At 40.6% G+C, this 18,641-nt stretch overlaps 4 protein-coding genes across 4 annotated transcripts; 2 read left to right on the forward strand and 2 right to left on the reverse strand.

Annotated features, from left to right (window-relative positions):
* The first annotated feature begins 3,329 nt into the window (after nt 1-3,329).
* Nucleotides 3,330-8,465, forward strand: LOC116196412 (CDPK-related kinase 4). The gene is made up of 11 exons (XM_031526115.1): nt 3,330-4,112; nt 4,922-5,052; nt 5,306-5,347; nt 5,448-5,556; nt 5,715-5,793; nt 6,531-6,827; nt 6,945-7,054; nt 7,277-7,381; nt 7,503-7,565; nt 7,728-7,895; nt 7,979-8,465. Exons 1-11 carry the CDS (start codon nt 3,621-3,623, stop codon nt 8,114-8,116), a joined length of 1,734 nt encoding a protein of 577 aa, XP_031381975.1. The 5' UTR covers nt 3,330-3,620; the 3' UTR covers nt 8,117-8,465.
* A 1,086-nt stretch (nt 8,466-9,551) lies between these two features.
* On the reverse strand, nt 9,552-10,417 carry LOC116196413 (auxin-responsive protein SAUR32-like). Its single transcript, XM_031526116.1, has one exon. It carries the CDS (start codon nt 10,224-10,226, stop codon nt 9,810-9,812), a length of 417 nt encoding a protein of 138 aa, XP_031381976.1. The 5' UTR covers nt 10,227-10,417; the 3' UTR covers nt 9,552-9,809.
* A 4,154-nt stretch (nt 10,418-14,571) lies between these two features.
* LOC116194045 lies at nt 14,572-15,513 on the forward strand. The gene has a single exon (XM_031522764.1). It carries the CDS (start codon nt 14,572-14,574, stop codon nt 15,511-15,513), a length of 942 nt encoding a protein of 313 aa, XP_031378624.1.
* A 1,045-nt stretch (nt 15,514-16,558) lies between these two features.
* Nucleotides 16,559-18,533, reverse strand: LOC116197781. The gene is made up of 3 exons (XM_031528026.1): nt 18,278-18,533; nt 18,037-18,156; nt 16,559-17,395 (listed from the first exon to the last, which is right to left on the reverse strand). Exons 1-3 carry the CDS (start codon nt 18,491-18,493, stop codon nt 17,315-17,317), a joined length of 417 nt encoding a protein of 138 aa, XP_031383886.1. The 5' UTR covers nt 18,494-18,533; the 3' UTR covers nt 16,559-17,314.
* Between the last annotated feature and the right edge of the window lie 108 nt (nt 18,534-18,641).

Here is an 18,641-nt window from a genome sequence, read left to right on the forward strand (position 1 = left end):
AAATAATACGTCTAACAAGTAGGGCTTTAATTTTCCGATACCGTATATGTTTGTTATGTAGGGATCCTCAAAAATGCTCGCATCGTACTAATGTCATGCAACTTGCCATTTAATTATCTTTGCATACTAGTAATAATGTCCGCGTATCATTTTCGGAAAAATGATATAAATCTCAAATGCTTAAACATATTATATTGATCCTCCAAACACCGTTTATCCGGTAGATACTATACTAACACGTGTTAAGTGTATTATTACTTAAAGTCCAAGAAATTTGGTCTAATGATTAAGGAGGAATTAAAATATCCACCCGATTCCGATTTCTAAACCCCTTGGAGCCACTAGCCATTCCGTGTGTCACGGTGGTTCATGGAGCCCCAATATTAGTTTGACGAAACCTGAATATCCAGATTAGCAAAGAAAAAATATATATATATATATATAAGTAATGATTGTGTTGTTGAATTGAAGATAAGTGAAATTGAGTTGAGTTGAAAATTTTTTAAAAAACAAACACACCCTAAATGTTTTATTTCGAAATCTATGCAACTCAATTTGTTTTTATACTATAATAATTTAAATTTAGCATGCTGATTCTTGCACAAAAAAAAAAGGAAACTGAATGATTTTTTTTACAGGAAAAAAATGAAATAATTAGGACAATATTCAAATTGCATTTCTTGGATCGTATAGTTTAATTTCAAAAATGGAAAATACCTTGATAAAAGAAAACATGTAAGGCGCGAATGATCTTTAATAAAATTATTTTGGTCTAATACTTGTATTTATAAATAACATTTATAACAAGGGCCTAATAATCAATTTTATTATATAAAAAAAATCTGTAGATTTTATTAGATAGATTAAAACTCCAAAGGGAAAGTTAGGAAATTCTTTTTGAAGATAAAATTAATAAAGGATTGGGTGGGTTTCGAGGCCTACACAATACTTTTTAATCCATATATGTATAGTCGGTCGGGGCCTGGGCCAAACTTGGGCTATCACATAATAATTTTTTTCACATGTGGGCAGTAAATGTTTCTTCGACCTTATTTATCGAGTCCAGAGTCACGATAATTATCTATCACATATCCTCAGCTGAAAGAAGAACAATCTCATCAATGAGATGCGACTCAGTAACACGCTAGCGCTAGTGCTCTAAGTAAGAGATTAGGATCCAACTCTCATTGAAGCGAATGAGAGAGACCGTCTCTATATTTGACTTGAAATGGTAATAGAATTTTAAGTATAGGCTTGCAAATGGGTGATGTCCCTCGGAAATTTCATTGATTCCTTATTCCAATCTCCCAAATTCGTGTAGCAGATTATTAATCCAATTTCGGCTGCCATTGCAGCCTCATCGATGGATGCTTCTGAGGTATCCCTATCGTCCTCGAGCGACAGCTTCTATTTCCTCACCTTCCTCTGTGACTACATCTATCTTCCCTTGGTCAACTTCCTTTTCTCCTCCTACCATTCTTCCGCCTCGGCATCCAGAACTACGACCTTAGGAGAACTGCGGTATCACGCGAAGAAGGCATTCGAATTCGGGATCTCAATACAACTTTCTCATGCTTTTACCGCAGGTCCACCCCGACCTCGGCGGTGATCGAGCACATATACCTTTAAGACCCAAAAAAAAAAAAAATAGATGCAATTCAATCATTGAAACCGACAACGAAGACAACATAAAAGGAGCTTCTCTTCTCTTTGTCAATGTCAACGTTGCCACCTCTGAAAAAAGCACTGGAATCAATCAACCTCTTCCCACGCCATAGTCAACCTAAACCTTAGGTTATCAGTCTCTGTAATTTATAGAATCCGGTTGGGTTACCTACTAATATTTCCTTTTCCATCACGGTGCGGGATGGGATCAGCCCATCCTCGAATCTGAACTGAACCCCATCACCGTCAGTTGCCTAAATACGCAACACGACATTGAAGTTTTAGCTACTCCAAATCATTCCATTTTTTAAATCTCTATATATCTCTATGCATATGCCATAAAATGTATCGTTTCTATTGGTTGTTGTTTAGAGTCGACGATGGCGAATTTAAAGCTCAGTCGCAATCGTTGATCACTGCACACGTAACAAAATGCACGACCAATTTCTTATTTTTCGACCATTCCTATTAAATTAAATTATCGTTAATTTGTAATATCATATATTTTAAATTCATAAGTATTTATTTCAGGGTGGCCGATATAAATAGGCCATAATTATTGAATTTTATTGCGGCCAAGAGAGTTTCTTTCGACGAGGAATATATGTTCTCTTCGTGATGCGACTGACGTAAAGGGGCTCCGGGCATTGTTGCCTACGAAATCTTCACTTCTTCCTTTCAATGTATATCCTATACACTAGTCTAGACTCTAATCTAATGTAGAATCTTGGTAAGTCTCGCCGTTGCTTTTGACGCGGAGACGTCCGGTTAGGCGGACATCAATTTACGGAATGAATAGATATGAAAACCTTGTTACGTCAATGGTAACCGATGTCATAGATCACGCGAAGCATAAATGTTTTTCTTTTATTAATAGAAGGATAAACAAATGCTTTTCTAATAAGCAGCTTCAACAAAATCTATTCCGCCATATACAAATATCGATTCCATATTTTGTCATGTAACTAAAAGAAGCCAACGCGACCTGACTCAAAATAAAACTTTTTCTAATTCAAAATCATAATCACGTTTATTAACAACTCGTTTAGTCTGGTAATAGTATTTTAAAAAGAACAAAATGAAGTGATGGTATTGTGAATTTATTATAATGAAGTTGTATTATAATGGAATGGTATAAATATTTTGTATGAGATCCACCTGTTTGACTTTTAATGAATTATTTTGTTTGGTTGTGAATATAATTAAGTTAAGTTATGATTTTAAAATTACACTTATAAATCAAATGAGCCATAAATATCTCATAAATTAAATAAATTACAATTCACCTTATTTCGGAGTGAAATTTTAAATTAGAAGAATTTTTAAGGGATTGTCGGGAGTTTTTAACATCATTCCACCTGAAATGAACAGCGGCACGTCCAAAGGCAACAAGGCATGTTTTCTAAACGACGGGGCCCCCTCTCGAAGTTCAACGGCAGTTTTGTCTCCGTTGCATCGCTGCGATCCCAACATCCAATTAATTGAAAATTTTGATTTGATGTTTAATATTACTAATGTATCAATTAATAATTTAGACCCCGACAAATGTACGTATATATAGATATATATACGAGAGAGAGAAGATAAACAAAATAAATAAATAAACGAGAAAGAAAAGAAAGAAAGGCCATTTAATTTTTAATTAATTAATTATCATTCCAAACGCGCTTTCTGCAAATTACGAGTCGTCTTTCCCTCTCTTTCTCTGACCATTCTCTTCTGAAAAGCCTCCTCCCATCGACGACTGTTTCTCTTCTGCTGTAACTCTCCAATTTGGTCTCCCTGCTCGGACAAGCATTGCTCCGGCTTCTCCGGCGGCTTTAGTATCTGCAGATTCCTCAGCTTTCTCTTTCTCTAGCTCACTCTCGGTTTGAGTTCCGTGATCGTTCCCAGCTGACTCTCGAACCATCCGATCGCTCGATTTTGGAGCCATCGGAGCTCAACAAGAGCCGGCTATGGGGCATTTATGTAGCAAGCACAGCACAGTCGTCACTGCCGATGACCGACCGAAGCCGCAGCCTCGTCCGGCTCCTGCGGCCTCGCCACCGGCACCTGTCGCGCCCGAGGTCAACTCGCTAGCTGGTAGCCCATTCCAGAGCCCGCTTCCGGCCGGCGTGGCGCCATCGCCCTCGCCGGCGAGGACTCCGAGGAGGAAGTTCCGGTGGCCGCTGCCGCCTCCGTCTCCGGCCAGGCCGATCATGTCGGCGATCATGAGGCGGCGCGGTCCGGTTCGGCCAAAGGAGGGGCCTATTGCGGAAGTGCCTGAGGAGGACGGTGAGGAGCCGCGGCTGGATAAGACCTTCGGGTATCCCAAGAACTTTGGGGCCAAGTTTGAGCTGGGAGCGGAGGTAGGGCGAGGCCATTTCGGTCATACCTGCCGAGCCAAGGGAAAGAAAGGAGAGCTCAAGGGTCAAACTGTGGCGGTGAAGATCATTTCAAAGGCTAAGGTGCGTCGTATGCTCTTTCACTAAGCACGCACTGATTTTAGAGTAGACTAGCTATGAATCATGTCAATGGAGTAATGCTAGGTGAAATTCATTGCATCAGGGATGGAATATATATGCGAACTCTTAGCTCGGTTTGAACACTGAAATTGCAATTCAGCTCTAGTTTACCTCGTACTTGTAGCTGTCCACCACTTAGTATAGCTGCCTCCGCAACTTATGTTTAAGATGAGATGGGAATAGCGCTTCTTGCCGAGTATTGGTCTTCCTCGTGTTACCATTTAACAGTCTGTAAGATGCAGATAGGTATAATTTGACGTGTTGACTTTGGAGTAATTTTCGAGAAGAATTGAGATTAATGTGTTCAGAAAGGCGGTATAAGTCCTGGTTTGGCAGAAAGTAGTTTGGATAAATGATTTTGTCAAGTTTGAAGAATTGCAGGAATCTAAGCAGCATCTCATGGATATTTTGACTTGTTTAGAAAGATAGATGCAATTTTGGGGTCTCAAAGTATCGTGTTATCGTAACATGGCATGGCTGATATTTATATATCGAGCTTAACTGCTGTATGGAATGGACAATTAAGGCCATAAGTGAACAGTTAATGCAGATTTTTAAGTTCTGATCATACGCATTTAAGGCCTGTTCAATACAAACTCAGTGACTATCTTTAGCTGAAACTATGGGTGTATGGATTCGAGGAATTACTATTGTATTGTGTTACTTATCATGTTTGATTTCTTTCTTTATAATTAGATGTGAATGCAGTTACGTTTCTGGATTCTTGAAACCAAGTGTATATCTCTTTGCAGATGACAACAGCAATAGCAATTGAAGATGTCCGTAGAGAAGTGAAAATTTTAAAGGTCTTGTCCGGGCACAGTCATCTAATCGGATTTCATGGTGCATTTGAGGACAACAATAATGTCTTCATAGTCATGGAGTACGTTTATGCTTTGTTCCAGACTGAGCTTCAATAGGTTACTTTTCAGCAATTGCTTGTTTTAACATATGTAACTACAAACTTTTCAGTTTCTCTTTCTCCTTCTGTCCATAGTTCCTACTATAGGCTACGAAATTGAAGATGATTAAAAAAAATAAAAATGCGACATGTTGGTGAGGCCTCTAAGCTTTCGCTTTCTTTTATAGCTGTTTGAATTGATTGTTTAAAATGTTGAATATCTTTTCTCTGTCAGTTTGTGTGAAGGTGGAGAACTACTTGACAGAATTTTAGCCAGGTAAAATCTCTGTATTTTCGTCTGATTTCTTATTAACATTTATTTTTGGAAGTACTTAATGTTCCTAAAGTAATATTTGTCATCACTATGATTGCTTCAGGGGTGGAAGATATAGAGAGGAAGAAACTAAGACAATCGTGCTGCAAATTCTGAGTGCCGTTGCTTATTGTCATCTTCAAGGCGTTGTTCACCGTGATTTGAAGCCAGAGGTTTGCCGTTCTGGACATTTCCCTTTTTGCCATTATGTCACTAGTTTACTTGTCTAGGATGGTTTGAAATTGTACATATGCATGCTCTTATTTCAATTCTTTATGTATTTGATTTATCATATTCTAACCGTACCCTGATGAATCTCCTCCCACAACAGAATTTCCTTTTCACCACCAAAGATGAGGATGCTCCCATGAAAATTATCGACTTTGGTCTGTCTGACTTTATTGGGCCAGGTACTTTTTGTTATCCAAATATTTTACAGTTAGCAGATATGTCTACTTTTGGTTCTGTCTTCTTTCAGATGTTTTAGGCTATTTTTATTGATTCTCTGGATGCGCTTCATGTCATTTCGGTTATTATTATGTGTTCTTTTATCTTCATTCTCCTTCCAGTATGGTTCTTCCGCCAACAAAAAATTCAACTGCTAATGTCACGCCCATTGTTGCCTTTGGTTGTCATAGAATTTTGCTTGGCTAGTTCACTCTCGTCCTTGATTAGAAAATAGTTGTACTTCTTCATTCGATGATGTTTTACAAGGACCATTTTGATGTAGTTACTGATAACATGAAAAGTTTTGAAATAATACTTAAATATAAGAGATACGATTTTATTGGTTGACATGTGCTTTAAATGTCTTAACTGCAAGATTGGGTTTTATAGATCCTACCAACCAAATGCGCCATTTGTAGCAATTCTCGACACACAAGATGGAATATTCATGATATTCTCTCCTATTTTGTCCTTCTGCTTCATGACATCTGTGATGTGAACCAAAACAACCACTTAGGCAAATTTCTACTAAAGAGATTGTCTGCAAAATCTGTGTCATATATGGGCAAGGGATGTAAAAGACTGCTCATCTGTTTGCTTGAAATATTTGGCTTGAGGATCGAGGAGCCCAACGAGATTCTTCAATCTCATTTCTTCAATTTTTGCAACAGAGCAGTAATAAGTCCTAGTGCATGTGCAGGTCAACGTCTCAGTGACGTTGTTGGCAGTGCATATTATGTCGCGCCTGAAGTTCTTCACAGATCATACAGCATTGAAGCAGATATGTGGAGCATAGGTGTCATAACATACATATTGCTCTGTGGAAGTAGACCATTCTGGGCTCGAACAGAATCTGGAATTTTCAGATCTGTGCTAAGAGCTGATCCGAACTTTGACGATTCACCTTGGCCTGTGGTATCAGCGGAAGCAAAACATTTCGTGAAGAGGCTTCTAAACAAGGATCACAGGAAAAGAATGACTGCTGCCCAAGCTTTAAGTAAGTTTCCCTGGGAAAGGACACTTAACACAAATATTTATTTCCTCTTTTCTTTCCCTAAACAATGAGATGTGTCCTCCGCCTCTGTATGAGTTAATTAGGCATCTATATTTGCAGCTCATCCGTGGCTGAGAGATGAAAACCGACCCGTGCCGTTGGATATTCTGATATATAAGTTGGTTAAATCCTATGTCCGTGCCTCACCTTTCAGACGAGCTGCCTTAAAGGTAACCACCTTCTTCATCTCCAAGTTTCAGGAACAACAGGAGCATAACTTGACCATTCCCGACAACTCCAAAAGTATATGTAAAGCACTAAACAAAAGAGGAATTGGCACATGGGATGTTGTACTGCTTCTTTGCCCGTTACCTTGACATCAGCAGTTTGAATTTGGTTTTGGTTAATTGCACTGGTGATGTTTTCTGGTTTCACTTGTTCACATGATCCAGGCTCTCTCAAAAGCTTTGACAGAAGATGAGCTCATCTACCTTAGGTCTCAATTCAATCTCTTGGAACCAATTAATGGATGTGTGTCACTTGATAATTTTAAAGCGGTCAGTTATTTTTTTTGTCTCTCAACTGTTTTAACTCTGTATGGGCACCTAGCCTCTATCTGTGTTCCCCATAGAAGCTTTTTGGCGTGCCTATTTGAACTCTGTCTATGAAATATTGCAGGCTCTAGTTAAATATTCCACTGACGCCATGAAGGAGTCGAGGGTCCCTGAAATTCTACAAGTGGTGCGACCTTACTCTTTTTTCTTTTTCTTTTTTCTCTTTTCTCTTCTCTTTTTCTTTTTTCTCTTTTCTCTTCTCTTTTTCTTTTTTCCCAGCCAGGGGAGGCATAATTAAAATCTTTCATAATTAATTCTCAAGCTAACAGTAAGCTTTCATGATTTATAGATGGAGCCGCTGGCGTATAGAAAGATGGGCTTTGAAGAGTTCTGCGCTGCTGCTATTAGCGTATACCAGCTTGAGGCCCTTGACAATTGGGATGAGATTGCAACTAAAGCTTTCGAGCATTTCGAGCACGAAGGAAACCGGGTCATTTCAGTTGATGAACTGGCTCAGGTATGCATGAGAAATCTCTATTAAAAACAAAAATCATTCTCTCTCGTTCTTGTTACCAATGATCATCTGAACTTTCCATACAGGAGATGAATCTGGATCCGAGAGCTTACTCATTACTCAATAATTGCATCCGAATCTCCGATGGAAAGCTTAGCTTCCTTGGATATACAAAATTCTTGCATGGGATTACGATAAGGAATTCGAACTTGAGACCTCAGTAGGGTGTGTTTTGTGTGTACATGGAGGGTGACCGATTTGTTCATAGATTCTTTCGTTGTATGCAATTTTTCGAGAGGGGTGAGAGGACGGCATAAAACTAAGCGTTTAGAGGGGGATAATTCCTTGATGTTACATGACTTATCACTACTCAATCTTAGCTAATTGTTCTTAATTTCCCAGCCTCACCCGAACATAATTTCTTTCATAGGTTTCTGCTTTTTTGCAATCTCGGGCTTGTAGGCAATATTTTTCTTTTCTAGTCGCTTCAAATTTCCGTAAGTGCCCCTAACCTTTGTAGCAAGTGATCCTGCATGAGTAACAATAACATAGCGTGGTCTTAAGTTTTGACTCGGTGATCGGATGGACCTTTGTTGGGGTTATCGTCAACTATGCCGATTATCCGCGGACTTCGTGCGGAACAGAAGAGAGTTTAGTAGGGAATATGACAAGTCATTGAGGAGGCGGAATGTACCAGAATTTTGTGTAGTATATATATTATGCTCTGCTCTGCTCTGCTGCCTTAAGGAAATGGAAGAACAATTTACAATGGAAGGATATGATTCCGTTTGTTACGTTTCCGCTCAGAAATGCCTTTGCCCTGACGATTGTGTCAACTCTTGCACCGCATGCTTGCATCTCCTTGTATTTCTCATCACTGTCCCTCCCCACCAGCAAATGCGATTCCCGAATCGAATTGATTTCTAGTTTCAGCGGAGCGCTTTATGTCATTTTTTCGAGTGGAGTGTGTAAGACAGATGGTGCGTCTGGCAAAATCGCATCTCAATCGATCAACTAACAAATAAAAAGTAAAAAATATGCTCTTACCGGGGGGCGATTAATTCAGTTTCCTGGATGATATGCCATTTGTTATTAACAATCCAACCAAATGATTGGTGTTGATTTTCTAGTGGCATGATTGTGTTTTTTCTTTCTTGGGTTTAATCATGAAGCCTAGGCTAAGTAGAGACACAAACACTACTCAATGTGTGTGGTGGTGCGAACAATCAGATACATTATTTATTCCAAATTATGCCGTCCAACAATTGTGGACCGAAATTCAAATCGACTTTTTTTTTTTTTGTGGGTGAAAATAATTTCACAAAAGTAGACATCACCAAACCTTCTCACTCACGATCATCATGGGAATCTTTCCTCTCTTCGTCATCGCGAGAACTTCCCCTGTCTAGGTCATCGTATTAGAATTAGAACCGGATTGGATTCAATGTTGATTGAACAATCCAAACGAACCCAGAAATTATCCGGAGAAGGGACGGTAAGGTCTTCGCGCGGGGAAGGAGAAACGGATGATTAGTGCGAGTGAGGTGCCATCTAATCTAATCTGCTCCATCATTCACAATCTAATGCCATCGAATAATTTGGCACGAACAAGATGAAACTAGAGCAATTTATCAAAAAAAGATGAAACTAAAGCCTATGTAATGGGAAGATATTCACAACTTTGGTCAATAAGATTATCGCCATATACAAATACAAGTTCCAGGCTGAATAATCCGATCAAATCGCCTTTTCTTCCCTCCTTCCTCCTCCTATTTCTTCTTCTTCTTCTTCTTCTTCTTTTTTTTTTTTTGATTACAATAGAGGCACAAGCCTAGTGCAATGAGAAAGGAAATACAAGTGGATCAACTTAAGACAAATAGCCGAAGGCCGATGCACCGAAAGACATCTCGAGTCTAATCAGACTTTAAAGCAGCCAACTTGGTGGCGGCAGGGAAGGTGGAAGCGGTGGTGGTGGTGGTGGAGCCGGTCACGGTGGATGAGGTCCTGGACGCTCCGGAACTCCTCCACGTGACAGGGGATGCTGATGGGTCCCTTCTGGTCGAACCCGAACTCCTCCTCCGCCTCCTTGAGCAGGCTCCCGAACAGCGGGTGGTTCACGTACATCACCGGGATGACGAACCGCTGCCGCTCCTCTCCCTCCTGCCCCACCATCACCCCCAAGCACCCCTTCGGCACTGCCATAGCCCTCCTCCTCACGTCGCTCCTCTGGCCCTCGTGGCCATGCCCCTGGTGGTGGTGGTGGTGGTGGAGGAAATGGAAGCTGAAACTGACGATCTGATGGTGGTGGGGCTTCTCCGCGGCTCCAGTGGCCATGGGTATTGCCTTGCAGAACCCAATACTGCGATTGAAGAAGGGATATAATTTAAATACAGAGGGGACTCTCTCTCTCTCTCGATGTTTCTGAGGATCGAGAGAGAGAATTGATGAGAAGAAAGCTGAAAGCCTGACTGACAGCGAAAGCTGAGGGTAGTCTTAAGAGCAGAGCAGGAGCAGAGGCAGGACGGGAACAAGAGGAGCAATTATATGTTGCTCGTTTACTTACTATGGTTCCATTTACAGCCGTTCACGTTTACTTAATGTCTTAATTAATATTGTCGGACCAAGCAGACCGCTGGGATTTTGCTGCTTCCCGGTACGCCTCAGCTACCAGCCCGCACGTAACTTAATTAGAATTTAGGATAGGATATTTGTCACGTTCGGGACTGGATGGTCTGGTCGTGATGGCATTGAGAGTCTTGATATAACCGATTCAACCCGATACAAAAGAAATTACTCATACGGTTCCTTAATGATGGTAGCACCTATTACCGTATTGGCTTTGGGATTACAAACTAGGCGCGGACCCGACAACTTTAAATTTTTGTGGCAATATTCAGCAAAAAAAACAAAACAAAAATTTGTGGTAATAAATAAGTTTGTGGTAATTATTAATAATAATCTTCGCGATAAATGAATAGCGAAAGGAGTACCTTAAAAAATGCAATATGATTTTTTTTTGTTTGGGCGGAGCGACACGTGGAAATCGTGTGGCAGGTAATTAACCACGTGAGCGGAGTGTGGGGTCAACGGAATTGACCAGGACAACACTGGCATGTCATACACGTCAGCATGCGTTGACCTTGCCTCCCACAGGAAGGCCTCGCACGGTCCGACGTAAGCATCGACGGGAGACGTCCGGTCACCTTCTTGCAGTTCCTCCCCTCACCAATTTTCTCTATATTTCTACTATATTTTTTCGTTATCATAATTTTTATTATTTATTTTTTTATATGCCTGATTATTATTTTTGGGTAGTAATATGCCTTATGTTAGTACAGTCTTATCTGAAGGTTTAGGAGATGATGAAAATCTTAGATTACAACCCTCGTGGCATACATCATCATTATTGCGTCATCAATACTCTTCTCTTTGAAATTTTGACATTATAACAACCGTTTGCTGTGATATATAGATAAATATATAATCATATTAGGTACTCCAATCGCAATTCAAGAAGTAGTTTCTTCAATTAACTCAATTGGAGAACTCCTCCATATTTACTAATAACCGGCATGCATATATCTATCGAGTAAGAATTACCTCGTAGACAACAAAGTTCAGCAAATTAATGCAGGATCGCACCATCCGGGAGAGATGGAATTTGCGTTTCTCGATGAGTAAAGGGACGTGAAGTAATAAATTTCATGAGGCCGATTGATGCGAAAGTTGTGCCAATAGGTGGCCGGCGATGGGGGTCGGTGTCGAGGTCCCTACCGTCGGTCACTTCCTCTCCTCCTCACTGTCGGCCAACTATCCTTTTTTTTTCTATTTTTAAAATTTTCAAATTTTTTAAAACGTGGGATCCACTCGGCCAATCATCGCGAGCCACGTGGCACCGTCACATACACATCAACAATTCCGATTAAAATTAATGGAGATATTGACAGTGTGCTAATATTGTTATCAAATCGGTAGTTTGTGATTTAATTGGCTTAAAAAAAATCCGTGTTAAAATTGTTAAGACGTAAAAATTTTGAAATTTTTTTGTTATTAATTTTTTTTTTTTTTTTTTACGGTAGGAACATTATAACAGCCAATGTTTGTCCTAAAGGAATGCATGGGCCTCACGCTTGCTTTTCCCTTGCCCTAAAGCGTATTTGGGACAAATTATTTGGATTGCAACGGCTCCCCCGACATTATGACTAATATTATTATTATTATTATTATCTTTTGATCAATTAATGTCTTGAAGTAGTAATAAGTTGCATTGATAGTTTGGAGAACACTTATACCTTATTTGAACAGCAGGTTATGAATAGTTATAGAGATGTGAGTTACGGAAATTTATTATATTTTATGTACAATAAATCTCCAAAACACGTTCTGCCATAACCATCCATAACTCGTAATCAAAATAACCCATCAGTGGGTTATTAAATTTCGTAAGTAAATTACATTCTCAAGCCATTAGCGATTATGGAGATTTATTATATAAATTCATAATAATTCATAATCCGCAATCCAAACAATTCATTGGTGGGTCTCTTGGTCCGATAAGGGTGGGACATGGGCCGAATGGGCCTACTTCATCACGTCAAGCATAGCCCAGGAAGTAAGCTTTGTTTGTACACTACTCAAGTCTTGTCTTGGTGGTGTTGAATTTCCAAAATATGAGTCAAGCACAATGGCACAGGCTGGGCACTTCTTAGTCGTATTTGCTTAGTGCACATGCACATGTATCTCATCTTCCTTAAGATGGAAAACCATTGATGGTGTGTCAAGGTAATAATTTTTATTTATGTAACAAAGAGTGGCAATGCTGTCTATCATTTTATTTATCCAAAAAAGGTAATAAATTTTTTCTTTTCTTTCCCCTTTTGTTAGCCTTTTAAATTTGGGCAGGCCAACGCCGGAATAGTAATAGGCAAACTATTTTCTCAAGGGCTGGAATTAGTTAAAAGATACATATAGACATATCCTTCATAGCAAACAAAAGAAATATATATATAAAAAAAAAAGTGGCAGAACTGGCTCTAATACTCTCAAAAAAATGCCAATGGATAATTCGATAAGATAGATTGTGCTTGAAGTTTCTGAGTTGTTCAATAATATCTAATGACACCAAGCACGTCGAAAGAGCCCACGTGTGACTAAAAATAGATAGAATTAAAACGCTACTGTCAACGAAATGGGAAATTCTTAAGTGCAGTGATTGAATATTAGCCGTTGCACTCCGTATAAAATGTTTTCGTACTTGGAGAATAACGTTTTATACAAAATAATTAGTTGACTGCATATGCGAATCAATTGATTGATATTTTGTACGAAATATTTTCGTACTTAGAGAATAATATTTCGTATAAGGAAAATTACGTTTTATGGGGACCTGATTGAATATTCAACCAATAGATCCAAGAATTTTTCGAAAGAAAGAGGATGTATTATTATAGTAGTACACGTTCTTAGCAAGGAATCGAGTGATTTTAGATTCGATTTTCGCCGGTGAAACTATATGCATCCATTTATTTAGATTTCTATTTACAAGTACAAGGGTCATGGATCTTCTTTGTAACCGAACTACTATGAAATTCGAACTACTAAAATATACATGGGAGGGACGAAATTCTTTTATTGTATACATACAAGTGCATGTTTGGCATGCGAATGAAATGGGAACATTGAATGGAATTGTCATACAAGATGGGTTGTATGATGATTCAATTCCATTCCCAGTCTCACTCCATCATACTAAATGTAATTTAATATATTTCATTTTTTTAAATCATAATCTTATACAATTGCATGTTTGGTTGTATTTTTACGGTGATTCAATTTCATTCTCATTTCATCCCGTCAAATCAAATAAGGCATAACATAATTTTTCTTTAATTACCAAATTAGAGATTGAGTGCACAACCTTGTAAATGCAGACACTGGCCATGAACGACAAAAATTTGTCGGCAACAATATAAACTGCAATTCGGAGAATACTATGAATATTAATTAGACAGAGGAGAAACCCAACCGCCGTACTAAAATATCCTTTCGATTGGAACGACACAAAAACTAACCTTTTAACCGCAAAAACCACCCCGAAATCCAAGGGGACATCTCTTCCCCTCCCCCCCCCCCCCCCCCCCCCCCCACTAACACCATCACGGCCTTTCACCCACTCTCTCTCCATCTCCCTCTCTTTCAAACTAACCATAATTTAATTATCATTAGCTGTAAATTAATGCATTAAACACCAAATCTCTTGCTGGGAATAGTTGGGAGAGAGAGAGAGGAGAAGCATCATTGCAAATTCTCCCCTTCACCCCCTCCTCTCTCTCCTCTCTCTCTCTCTTCCCTAACCTCTCCTTTTTTCTTTGCAAATGATCAAATGCCATTGATCTCATGCCCTTCCATCCCCTTGCCGCTGCCGCCGCCGCCACCAAAGCCCGGTCGCGTCCTCATCCCCACGAGGAGGACTCCCCATTGCCACCCCCGCAGCAGCGCTGCCTTGGCGGTGGTCACCTTGTCGTCGTCGACCGAGACGAAGTCCTTATTATTGTCGTCGTCATCGTCCCACACGACCCTGCGCTATCGGGACTTCAGATAGCAGGCGGGTCGGCGCTGCCCGAGCCCGACGCTGCCGCCTCACCCTGCAGCCTGATATCCCGTCCCGACCCTCCACCAGATGTTCTTCGCAATCCCGAGGTTCCCGCTCCTGGACTCGGCCCTCGACCTCGCCTCCCTCTCGCTCCTGTTGGTGCTCCTCCTCCTCTCCTCCCTCTCCTTCTTCTTCATCTTCCACCTCCGCCTCAAGTCCCGAACAGCCCCGCACCTCAAGGGCTTCAACTCCCTCTGGACCGTCAAGCTACTCCTTGTCTCATCCATCACCCTGTGGGCCCTCGACCAGGTCCAACGGACTCCCTTCTTCCGCCGCCGCTACCTCTACCCAAACCCGTTGCCCCCCAACAGACAGGCCGACATCTGCAGGCTCCACTCTGTCCTCTCCCTTGGTCTCTTCGAGCCTGCTTTCCTCATCACCCTCCTGTTCCTTGTCAACGTCTCGATCAAGAAACGGAACCCTCAGGCCATCTGGGCTGTTGCCTTCGTGCTCGGGATTTGTCTCCCCTTGGCTTCGATTCAATCCTTCTTCACCTACTTCTCTCCCGTAGGCCAGCAATTGCCAGAGTATTTCTTCCGGAGCTCGGTCCAGTTCAAGGACGCATTCGGGAACGACACGGTCCTCTGCACGAATCCTTTGCTCGGAACGGTCATCTTCGGTGCCTTCGCGATAACATATTGCTTGTGCTTCCTGCTTTCGTGTTGGAAGGTCGTCTCCCTCGTGATCAACAAGGGTCTGAGGGCTCGGATTTACGGTTTAGTCATTGGGGTGCTGGTTCCCTTGCCCATCCAAGTTGTGTTATTGATTATTTCAGCATTCTCGGCTCCCCAAAAGCCAGCATTCGGAGGTATAGCATTCGGGATCTTGGCAGGACCCTTGGTGTGCGCAGCAGTGGGCGAGGCCATTTTGGTCCTCAACCCGATCACCGACGCACTCGCAGTTGGAGGGGACTGCTGCCGGTGGAGCCCAAAGCCGGAGGAAGGGAAGGGATCCACCGTGGGCCCTTAAAACATAATATTGTGACGATGGATTTTTCATTCCTGTGTAGGAACCGGATAGAGTACAAAAGATATTTCGGTATCTCGACAAGAAGAGGGTTCGCCATTTCAAGTGTAACGAGTCTTTGTGGTCCGGTCCAATGATTATGGAATTTATCTTTTGATCGAAAACTACGAGGCTACGCCCATGAGAGAGGATATTCATTCAAATAGATGGGGTAGAGAAAATGGAAGCTGATATGATTTGTAAGGATCTTTTTTAAATTCATTCTCTTTTTTTTCTTTGTTTCTTTTGGTATGAAGGTGTTGATGATCTATATCAAATCAACTCCGACTCGGTGCCCCCGGTCGATTCGGGGGGCTGGGCTGCCAATCGACGACCCCGACCCCTCCTTCCCTTTTGATTTTCTTTCTAGGAATAAAATGAAAAAAATGGAAAGTTGAGGATAAGAATGATAAAAGAAAACATATTTAGAACCAAAATAATTAAAAGGTTAAAGATTGAGAACTAAAAATTGAAAAAGAAATTAACGTCGTAACCCTCTATGGCTAACATAGTACACCACAAAGGGACTAATTGTTCATAACAATTGTCCCGACACCAAACTACGAGGGAGATTTTTGTGCATTTTTCCTTTCTTTTCTTTTTTTGGTTGGGCGCTTTTTTCACTAACAGGATCAACTCAATATGGTTCTTTTCGAATTAATGAGCGAACATGTACTAATCTTTTCAGTTCACCCCCATTTTTTCCAGCTTTACATATACATTCTTCGTAAGGCCCCACAGTTCCTTGGAGAAGTCGCAATAATGGTCATAAAGATTTCATTAAGAAAACAATAACCAGTATGTTATGTGTGAAGATGAAAATAAACGATGTACGATGCAATAGGAACTTTATAAGGTGTAGGAGCTAAACTTCTAATAAAGGACATACCATGCATCTACTTTTACTGACTCCAATTATGCACGAGCTAAACAGCGCCGTGATTGATTGAAGATGCAAGCCGGTGTGCAATGAAAATTCGCACTTTTATATTTGACTGGATTAATTTAATGAATCCACAAACTTTTTTATGTATATACTGGCAAGATCAGTGAATAAAGAAGTATAGCAGTCGATTTTCTGATGCATGTGCAGTTCAAGCATCACATATTGGGAGATGGCATCCAAAGATTTTCTGAGGCTTTTATAAGCACAAAACAGGTAAACGATAAATAGGAAATGTAAGACAGAGGGTCGGCCTGTGTTTTGTGTTGTGTTAGATTCTCTGCCAGATGATGGAATTGGGCAGTTAATAATAGAGCAATTTTTTCTTGAAGACTGTTCCTTGGAATCTGTTAACCAATCAGAGGAGAGATGAAGCTGACGTTGGTTCTTTACGACAATGCACTGTGCATGTATGGATACTGTCGCAGCACTTACGTTTTGCAGTCAATCATCCATCATCATCATCATCGTCGTCAGGTGATGAGATACAGTGCAAGAACGAATTCATCAATCAATCAATCAATGGAAGGAACTGAGACAGCCACACAGTACCGAAGCTTCAATTTTCATGCATGTTTGCAGGGCATTATCTCATCAATTAAAATCATCATTATCTGGGTGAGCGAAGGGTCGTACAGATTTGTACTGATGAATGAAGGCCTATCATCGCGTGTGAAGCAAACAAATAGAAAAATCCAGCCCCTGTCGGGCTGTGTTATTAGCGGGGTGGGGTTGCCCACGAGCCCCGTTCCCCTGCAAATTTGCCCGGGGCTTGGATCCAAGTCTCAGGCTGGTTAATTTTGCCCGAGACTTCGGGGCTGGTTAATTTTGCTGGGTGTAGGGGCCTCGTCGACAGCCCCCCACCCCCTTCCCTTTCATTCCAGCAGCAATCAATTGGGTCGACTGCACAAAATACTAGTTATATATCTATGTCAAAGAGACACAAAGTGTACCGGATCCGTATCATCTTCGACTTCTATATTGTAACTCATGATATGTGTCAAAGAAACACAAACAAGGAGAATTATACATACGCATACATCTTCATGTATTGTATATCATGACATATAGACTTAAATGGCCTCGGGAGAAAAAGATACAAATAAAATGCAGGAAAATAAGCCTCTTTCTCAAAAAGAAGATTACTTTCTATATGCATATATAGGATCCACTTTCAGCATTCAGAAAAAAATGGATCCTTCAAGAATATTCATGATTTCTCTTTCGAAATAAAAACAAAGATCGAAATTAAAGACCCACTAAATTAAATTGCCCTTTTTAATGATTCATCCCTGACAATACTATTGGCAAAGCTGCTTATACTAATTGGAGTGATCTCAAAGCTCAAAGCAAAGAAGACGATCCAAGTTCTACCAGGAAGCTGGAACCAGAAACAAAGGATATACATACATATATATATATATATATATATATATATAGTCTGGATATGTGGATATGGATAGCTAATTATTTAAGTAACAAAGGAGGACTATGTACTTACATATGTATATAATCAGAAGATGATGAATTAATGATATATTTACCTGCCGGAGTGGGAGGATTTTTTTAGGGTTCTGGCTGGGGTGCGGTTGATTGTTGAGCTGATGATGATGGAAGCTACAGCCTACAGGAGTAGGGGAAGCAATGATTGAGGGGAATGAAGCCTGGTCCGAGGACGACATATATATTGATCATTAGCTCAGCATTAGCATAGATCCCCGCACTAATGATTGGAAGAAAATCATTGAGTATAAGATTAAATTATCTATCGTTGCAAAATAATACATCTAATCTAATCAGAGGCAGCCTTGAACCAGACAGCATTCCCCCCAACAATTCGAGCTTTCCCTTTGTGGGCGAGTCTTCCCTCTTTCTTCGACGAGTCTTCTCTTCTTCTCCCTCTTGAGTCTTCAGCTTGACTTGGCTCTGTACAATATTAAAGTGGATGAAGTCTCGACGACTGACACAGAGAGAGAGAGAGAGAGAGAGAGCTCCACTCATTGCCTTGACACAATCACACAAATAATAGCTGTGGCCTGTGTGCATGATAGGAATGTATTGTATTTATATTTATATGTGTAACGTGGAATTACAGTGTCGGTCCCATAGACATGGAGAGGTGGAGCATGTTTCTTGAAGCACGGAATAA

The sequence above is a fragment of the Punica granatum genome, chromosome 2, assembly GCF_007655135.1.
Source record: "Punica granatum isolate Tunisia-2019 chromosome 2, ASM765513v2, whole genome shotgun sequence".
Classification (NCBI taxonomy): domain Eukaryota; kingdom Viridiplantae; phylum Streptophyta; class Magnoliopsida; order Myrtales; family Lythraceae; genus Punica; species Punica granatum.

Bases quoted from the DNA above. Each gene is read 5' to 3' on its own strand.
- LOC116196412 (XM_031526115.1), top strand. From the start codon at position 3,621: ATGGGGCATTTATGTAGCAAGCACAGCACAGTCGTCACTGCCGATGAC. The intron at 5,053-5,305 runs GTACGTTTATGC...TTTCTCTGTCAG, and splicing joins AATGTCTTCATAGTCATGGA to TTTGTGTGAAGGTGGAGAAC. The intron at 7,382-7,502 runs GTCAGTTATTTT...GAAATATTGCAG, and splicing joins CACTTGATAATTTTAAAGCG to GCTCTAGTTAAATATTCCAC.
- LOC116197781 (XM_031528026.1), bottom strand. From the start codon at position 18,493: ATGAGTGGAGCTCTCTCTCTCTCTCTCTCTCTCTGTGTCAGTCGTCGA. The intron at 18,157-18,277 runs GTATTATTTTGC...TCCTCGGACCAG, and splicing joins TGCCTCTGATTAGATTAGAT to GCTTCATTCCCCTCAATCAT. The intron at 17,396-18,036 runs GTAAATATATCA...TATTTTGTGCAG, and splicing joins AAATCCTCCCACTCCGGCAG to TCGACCCAATTGATTGCTGC.
- LOC116194045 (XM_031522764.1), top strand. From the start codon at position 14,572: ATGTTCTTCGCAATCCCGAGGTTCCCGCTCCTGGACTCGGCCCTCGAC.
- LOC116196413 (XM_031526116.1), bottom strand. From the start codon at position 10,226: ATGGCCACTGGAGCCGCGGAGAAGCCCCACCACCATCAGATCGTCAGT.